This window comes from Anoplophora glabripennis, unplaced genomic scaffold (assembly GCF_000390285.2).
Source record: "Anoplophora glabripennis isolate ALB-LARVAE unplaced genomic scaffold, Agla_2.0 scaffold185, whole genome shotgun sequence".
NCBI lineage: Eukaryota > Metazoa > Arthropoda > Insecta > Coleoptera > Cerambycidae > Anoplophora > Anoplophora glabripennis.
The window spans coordinates 220,892-229,883 of NW_019416354.1; the positions used below are offsets into that span (position 1 = coordinate 220,892).

At 33.1% G+C, this 8,992-nt stretch overlaps 1 protein-coding gene across 5 annotated transcripts in view; it reads left to right on the top strand.

Moving 5' to 3' along the window:
• Nucleotides 1–8,992, top strand: part of LOC108906670 — a 68,711-nt gene that overhangs the window by 44,407 nt on the left and 15,312 nt on the right. For all 5 annotated transcript variants that reach the window (XM_018709989.2, XM_018709990.2, XM_023454226.1 and 2 more), the window contains one exon: nt 6,560–6,741. In XM_018709989.2, the coding sequence (XP_018565505.1) occupies nt 6,560–6,741 (182 nt within the window). The remainder of the gene's footprint in view (nt 1–6,559; nt 6,742–8,992) is intronic.

Here is an 8,992-nt window from a genome sequence, read left to right on the forward strand (position 1 = left end):
TAATAACGTAGATTTAAGAGACAATTAAAGGACCCCGCAGGTTCCTTATGGAAAATGGCTTTCAGTAGATAGTTTTGAAACTTTGGATTTGAATAGTTCTCGAAGCGTAGATAAAAAGTTATCATAGGCACTAAGCTGAGAAAATTATATTTTCCGAGATATAATTAGGATATAGGAGTTCTATAACTCACCGCGAGGTATAAATTAAAGAAGCCTCTTAGCTTGTAAGGTCAAATGAAAAGAAGCCATGCAATCTGTCCCAAACACATGTTCCTTCCTTACGTTATTGGAGCCACTCAATCCGATTCTGCCATCCATTCAGCTGTGCGGATGAGTTTCAAGGTCACATCAAGATCAAATGAAGGTCATTGTAAGATCATTGTAAATGTAATCTGTCTCAAACATATGCAATCATATTATAATATTAAGTAATGTTTTATTACAGCTTTAAGATATTTTTTATTATATTGTATTGCGCAAAAGTATACAGTGAGAAGTCTTAAGAGGATAACAGGTTGTAAGATTTCCATGGCCAACCTGATTCTGGAGCTTACTAATCAATTGGGTAGGTTAAAAAATCGATAAGCAAAAACTTTTTTAACTAAAGTACATTCTTTATTAACGTTGTACTACACACCTATCAAACATCGTTGATGAATACATATGTTTTTGACTTTAGTATACATCGTAACGAATACATATTGAATCATTTTCAAATAAGAAATAATATTGTCTGAAATAAAAGGTATAACATAAATTATAATTAAGTAATTCAATTATCAATTAATTATTTGCATTCATTCTAGTATTTAATAGTGAATCATCTGGGTACTTAACATGTGGTTGATGGCGGGCATAGCCTAGAAACCAAAAAACACTGGCCATATGAGCACAAGTTCCTACTACTCTCGCCCCTGAGTAACACGTGCAATAATATGCTAGGATTGGACCATTATCTGGATCACCACCATAATTATATGTCTTCATCCACGTTGACATAACTAATGAATATTTGATGTCTTGCAGCATTTTGGAATCTTGAGAAAATTCGTACACCTATGTTCATCCAATTGAAATTCATCATCATTTTCCCTAAGCACCTTCTGTATACTGTATACCCTGTATAGCATCTGTATATCCGAATGGATGGCTGATTCGGATTCAGTAACCCCGACAATCTAAGAAATATGTATTTTGGACAGATTGCACGGCTTCTCTTCATTTGACCTTACAATGAGTCTTCTTCAATTTATACCTCGCGGTACTATAACTCCTACATTTCGGCGACTATATTTCGAAAAATGACAACTTTTTATCTAAGTTTCGAGAACTATTAAAATCCAAATTTTGAGAACTATCGGCTGGAAGCCATTTTCCATAAGGAACCTGGGGGGTCATTTGTTAAAAGAACGACGCCTAAAAGTCTTATTATTGTTTTTAAATTTCGAAGGTTTTATTAAACAGTTTAAGGATGTAATTTTAGATTTTAGAAAATTGATTAAAGTTTTATATGCAAGCTTGTTCGAATATGTAAGCGGCGTTCAAGAACTTTGCCAATTACTGTTCTTAGAATAATCTTCGTGAAAAGCAAAATTTATATTGATTCCAGTACTTCTGTTACTTACTGCTGTTGTTGTTACTTGTAATTTGTAATTATAACGGTATTAAAGATAATAAGAATGAATTTTAGTTGACATAGTCACAAGAATTATGTATGAATTGTTTTTAACAAACTTCTTTTTGACTACTTTGAAGTCTCATAACGAGAGGTAGATAAACACGTCACATGTAAAACATTACAATCAGCCCTATGCTGTAAAAACATTGAAATTAATATCAACNAGCATAGTAAACCTCCATTTTTATTGAAATGTCTGTCTAAATGTCATTTTTTCTTATAATTTCAACCTTGATATGAAGTCAATGTTCATACAGCATAGGGCTGATTGTCCTTATATGTTTCGAAAGCTCTTGGAATTTCAAAACAATGCGTTTGTTTTCATAAAATTCTCAAATGCCATAATTGCTAATATGTCAAATTAATAATTTATACAGTGAGTAACAAAATATTAGATCAAGCTCTAATATCGTATTCTACGTCACTTATTATCAAAAAAACTTTCATATAAACACTTGTCCAAAAACGCTTTGATCTAGAAAAAATGCGTACCACCTTAAATTACAAGAAAATATATACAGGATCTTATTTTCGGGGGTGTACTTAATAATATACTAAATTGAACTCATTATTATTCTAGAACAGTAAATACACAAATACTTCATGAAAATTCACACAATTGTTCCTAAACTTGTTGGAAATTTGAGATAATCTACAATTTGTTGGTATTAATTTTACAATTAATTGTAAAAATAATCATAATGTAAACTTAGAATTTTCTCACAGTTTTGACCTATTTTTAGTTTAGGAACAATTTTCACTGATTCTTCGAATTCCGCCGCCGCACACTGGGATTTTTGAAGGTTTTTTTTTCAAAATTCCAGAAGATTTCAGCCGATCTTCATACATTTTTTTATAAAATACTCGTAAAGACTTGTACTTTCATGCACAAGTGCTATAAATTTGATTTCGGTTATATCGATTGGGTTTTGAGAGGTTAGGTTGCCAAATTTAATTATTTTTTGGATTTTCAGATAATAAATCGTTCAATATTAAGGGTGAGAGAGCAGTAGGGGTCATTTTTTGAGGGGAAGATATACCTACTGAAGATCTGAGATGGTATACGTTTGATTTGGTCATATTGATTGAGTTTACATTACTTTTCTTACCTTTACATTACTTTCTCTTACCCGTAATATTCAACGTTTACTTTCTGGAATAACGGATATGACCCAAATCAAACAAACATATACCATTTCAGATCTTCAGTAGGTATATCTTCACAACACAAAATTACCCCTACTGCTCTCTCACCCTTAATATTCCCGTTTTATTATCTGAAAATACAAAAAAATTGACATTTGGCAACCTAACCTCTCAAAACTCATTGGATATTACCCAAATCAAATTTATAGTACTTGGACATGAAAGTACAAGAATTTACAACTATTTAAAAAAAAATGTATGAAGATCGGCTGAAATCTGGCCATCTTCTGGAATTTTGAAAAAAAACCTTCAAAAATCCCAGTGTGTGCCGCAGCTATCCACGAAGCTCAAAATAGCTTCAAACAGATAGAGCCAAACCTGATGTTTCGAAATTTCTAGGAAGCGAGTCCAAAATTCACAGAAACCATTATGTAATACAGTGACTCTGTAACCACCAAACACACCATCTAACGGTACGAGCTAAAACGAAAATCCGAGTCACGTCTGACAATGGATCAAAATCACTTCAGGAAATAAAGAAAACTCTTCGTTCCAAGAGCTCCCAAATTTCGAAAATACACAATGAATATCTGATAGAACGATTGATCGTGGACCCTTATTATCCGCAGCTCATTGACCAAAACCTCTTTTATATTCATTACAAATTATATCTGTTATGGGATGTGGCTGGAAAGTTCGATTTATGTAAGGTAGCTTGATCTTGTGTCACAACTCGAATTCATGGCATTCTTGGAAAAATTCGAAACGGTTTTCAATAGTCGCTTTGCCAACAGCATAGATCTTTTTGGATGTCGTCTGCTTTATTTCGCTATGTTTGAAACGATTTTCGTCTCCGTAAACAGTTTCGGCGATTAGATTCGAAACATGGGTGAAAATTTGGATATTCGGCGGACACTGTGACGTTGCCTGTGGCGACAGCTGTTAAGTATTCTACAGATGGTTTCTGGTGTTTGATTCGAGACATATATTGTTTCCAAAGTTACTAATCTATATATTACTATATTAATCATTACTAATGTCCTTCCAGTTTAATGTGACCACTCTCTTCTGTGCATAAAATATGTGATTACGTAGATCAATTTTTAGATTGTCAAACTATTCCGACAGAGTATCTTGCAGAAAATCTAAATAACTGTTGCCATCGAGAAGATTTGGTAATCTAGTAGGAACAAGCACAAAGTTACTGTTAAAACCAATTTACACATTTATACTTAATTCACGCCAACATAATACGACATAATCATGATGGTTATGGAGGTTTATTATTCCACGTTTTATAAAAAAAGATTCGTCCGTGAAAAGAATTGAAGATGAGCAGCAGTATCAAGAGGTAGAAGTTGTTGAACTAGATGAACATGAAAAGGATGATTTAACTGTTCGGAGATTACTCTGTTCACTGTATTTTTGGAAACTATAGTCTGCCTCTATCTGACACTGTATTAATTCACCATTTATAGAATTTCTTCTCTATAATGGGTGTCCCAGCTTGACTAAGACGTCCATCATTACCTTTGTTAATTTTAGGCTCGGTACTTTGAGTTTCGGTTGTCTTGATTAAGTAATCATATGATTAGATTGTACAATACTGATATACTTTATAATTAAACTGACCAGTTTCTCGAAGCCGTCTTTCAATATTTCTGAGAGTTTAATGATTTGAGATTGGATTATTCGGATATCTTTCAAGATACACCATACACCTGTACACTTCTAGAGCATTTTCTTTCACAGGACTAATAATATGTCGGTTGTCCGTCAAAACTGTATCTATTGTTCACATTAAACGAAACTGATTGAGTAATGACAATTCGTAAAAATAATGACACCTAATGGTGGCCTAATATGGTTTTTATCAAACAAAAGTGAAATAAATTTTTTTACTCTACATATATCTTTTCCAATAATTATGATATTGAGCAGTTTTTATAAGAGAATCGTTTATTACCGAAAACATTATTTCGTTTCTGTTATCAAATAAATAAATTTTGAAATTACGTAATTTCAAGTTTGAATTAAAGATGCATTAGTGCAATAACCTAATTAAAAAAATAATTAACTTAAAACTGTTGCAAACACAAAAATTTTGCAAGAGGGAAATTTTTTTAATAAACCCTTCATCTTTAAGACACAAAAATAGAAGCTATAGAGCCGCTAAAATTATGAGCAGATAGTTCAAGGAGGGGGCGTTTTCACCGTTCTGTTAATATAATTAAGTATTTCTTTTAATTTGTCTTAAATTGAAATTCATATGGAACTTTTGACCTACGAAGTTTCAATAAAATGTTACAAAGCGTTTTAAAAAATTTGTTGTTTTATAATCAATTTTAATGCCCTCTAGTGGGCAATGAAGCAATGAAGCAACTTAGGATAGAGGTAAATTAAATCTGCTTATTTTGATCTCTGGAAACTGTGGTAGCTCCATGTGTACATAATTTTGAGACACACTGTATATAGAGGGTGCCCCAATAGTAACGCAGGATTTGAATGTTGCGTCATTTTCATTCCGAAAAGTTGGCAACATTGTGTAGGGTCACATGTTGTAACAAACACGTTGCGGTTAGACAAAATGGAGCGATATGCGACGGAGATGGAGATTTTGAAAACAAGTGCGGAGAGTGCGTAGCTGAGAATGTGAGCAAATTACGTGAAATTTTTGGTATAAGGAACATGAAGGCATGAAACAACTGTGACAAGATTAGTTGCCAAATTTGACCAAACAAGTTCCGTTGCAGACAGGCAAAAAACTGGCCTACCTCGTACTGGCCGTTCAGCCGAAAATATTGCTACGGTGAGTAATAGGTATGGGGCAAATTCCCGGATTTTAACAAAAGATATTTATCCTTCAAGACAGTTTAATTGCAATGTACGACGGCGTACTGAGGTTATGGAAATTTCCACCACACTATCACTGACCGTAGTAATATTTTCGACTGAACGGCTAGTACAAGGTCGGCTTGTTTTTTTATTGTCGGCAATCGAACCTCTATGGTCAAATTTGGCAACTAATCTTTTCACAGTTGTTTAATTCGAGGCTTTCCTTCTACCGAAATTCCACGTAATTTGCGCACAGTCTCGGCTACACACTCTCCGTACTCATTCGTCGTGCAACCTATTTTGTCTAACTACAACGTGTTTACTACAACATGTGGTCCTCCACAATGCTGCCAAATCTTTGGAATGAAAATGGCGCACAATTCGAATCCTGGGTTACTTTTGGGACACCCTTTACATTTATAATAAGAATCAGATTGTGAATCGGCTTAATACATCGTAACAATAAAAAAAAATAGAAAAGAACGCATGTACTTGCGGATGAGGTGAAAGGCCAGCGAAGTCAACAATTTCGAAACACGGAGGTGGCGATAATTCTATTTAATTTTAGGAATGTGGTTATATTAAATATTTTGCTTCTGAAAACAATTTTATGTCGCTGGCAGGATGAGGCCCATGAGGCGCCGGTTGGCTATCCCTGCTATAAGTCATCTCATAAATATTTGATAACCCAAATATTTCATTATTTGCCATCATACAATACCGTCAATAACCGAACATCGTCTTTCTTCGAGAGCTCCTCTGCTCCGCTGCGACCCAATGAGAAACACCACCTGGTACGCGAAAACAAGAAGGCGGAGAACGCGGCGCGCCGGCACCCCGCCAAATAAAACCCATCGTATTATTCCCATTTTGGAAGTACCTGACAGGATTGTTTTTCAGAGCCGCGCTGCGGGCCTATGACGGGGGCGGGCGGGGAGCCTCTGCCGATGCAGTCGTCTATCTCTCCCGCAATGACGGAGTCCGACCTGCCCCAGCCTCTGGTCACGAGGAGTCCCTCCGTGTCCCTCATGAAGTGGCCCAATACGCCGTCCCCGACGAAGACCTCCACCCCCACGAGACAGGTAGTTTTTTTTTATTATTTTCTAGTGTCAGTACGCAAGCTTCAATTCATATTTTTGCTGTCCATCCGTATTATGTTCAATTTGTTTCTAAATAATTTAAATGGAATTTTTATTTTGAGATGTTCTTTTATATTTTTCAATTGGAAACTATGTAAGCTTTACTTTTTTTGCAAGTTTTCTGCTATACTGCTCAATTCTAATTTTTCATCATTCGAATGAGTATCTTTCTATTTTCATTCATTACTTGAATGGTAGTTTTAGTAAAGTGTTCTTTTAATTCTTTTAATTGAAAGCTATGCAAGCTTCATTTTAAATTTTTACCATTTATTTACTACACCATTATGTTTTTTCATTTGTTTGCCATTTTAGTACTTAAGATGTTCTTCTACATATTTTTAAGTAACTTAAAATATGCAAGTTTAATTTTTTTTCATTATTTTTTGCTATGCTTTTCATTATTTGAATCGCATTTTTAAAGAGATATTTTTTTCTATATTTGAATTTGAATTCTTTTCAAATTTTTACTTTTCGATTCATATTTAGGAGTACCTACCTACCACTTTGTTGTTTTTTCCGTTAATATTAGGCATTTTTAAAAACGCGTCCTTTTACATTTTTGAATTGGAAATGGAAAAAAAAACAAACTTCTCTTTGATTTTGCCATTTGATCCGTTTTTAGTGCACTGTTATGTGTTTTATTAATTAAATGACATTTTCGATAAAGTGTTCTAATACATTTTTACATTGGAAAGCATGTAAGCTTCTTTTTTCACATTGTTGTTGCTCAGGTCATGTTTACTGTTAAATTATGTTTTTCGTTACTTAATTGCATTTTTACTAATTGTTCATTTACATTTTTGTATGTATATCGTTTTACATTTTTATATTTTTTCTGTTAGATCAATAATAATTATGCTCACTTGTGGTTGTTTATTACTTACTTGAGTGCTGTTGTTAGTGAGGTATGGTTTTATATCTTTTAAATTAATTTAAATGTATAATATTAATTTTTCATATTTTTACTATTAGATCCATGTCTATGTTCGTTTGTGATTTTTCATAACTTACATATCATTATTATTAAGATGTTCTTTTACGTTTTTTAATTAGATCAGATATATGTTATCATACTTTTTGACATTTTTGCTATTAGATATTTTCTATCCATTTACATTTAGTCCCTACTTGAATGGCATTTTTAGCAAGGTGTTCTTTTGTATTTTTTAATGGAAATGTTTGTATTCTCACTGTTTTACAATTTTAATGTTTGCTTCAGAATTACTGCACTGTTATGCTCTGTCAGTAATTCAGTGGCATTTAGATGTTCTTTTACGTATATTTGCTTAGTAGGTATATTTTTACATTTTCCTTGCTTAGTAATGTTTCTTTCATCAGTTGAAAAGCATCTTTAGTAAGGTATATTAATACATGTTTGTGAATAAATTTACTACTTAGTTATGTTTTGTCATTTTTTGAATGGCATCTTTAGTAAGGTGTTCTTTTATATTTTTGAACTGGAATAGTAATACTGCTCAGTTACGTCTTATAGATATTTGTGGTAAGTTTGCAGTGGATTTTGCTATTAGATCCATATTTGTTGTTCAGTTATGTTTTTATATTATTTATTTTTTGTCTCTTGTTCAATGGAATGGAAAATGTACTTTATGTTTTTTCTATTAGATCCATATTGTCCATATACTGTATAGTTAGGTTTTTTATTTTTTGGGTGTTCTAATGTTCTAATACATATTTGGATACTATGTAAACTTCACACTGTTGTTCTTCGATCCGTATCTATTGCTAAGTTGGAAAGCATTTTAGTAAAGTATTATTTTACATTTTTAAATCTTGAATTTTTCATATTTTTGCACAATTTTATTGTTCAGTTTAGTTGTATTTATTTAAACATTTTTCGAATCTTTTTCAGTAAGTTCTTTGTTATATTTTTTATCTGAAAAGTAGGTATGTAAACTTTACTTTATTACATTTTGCTGTTTACTTCATAGGGTCGGAAAGTCCCCATGGTTCATCGGCCGTTACGTGAGAACGATAAAGAAAGTCATAGAAATCCTTGCGATAGAGAAAAATGGCTATAATGAAGGCGTCTAATAGTCACCGCCCATTTCGCCCTTCCACAAATAAGATCCACTTCTTATTTGTGGAAGGACGAAATGGGCGGTGACTATTATACGCCTTCATTATAGCCATCTTTCTCTATCGCACGGATTTCTATGACTTACTTTATCGCTCT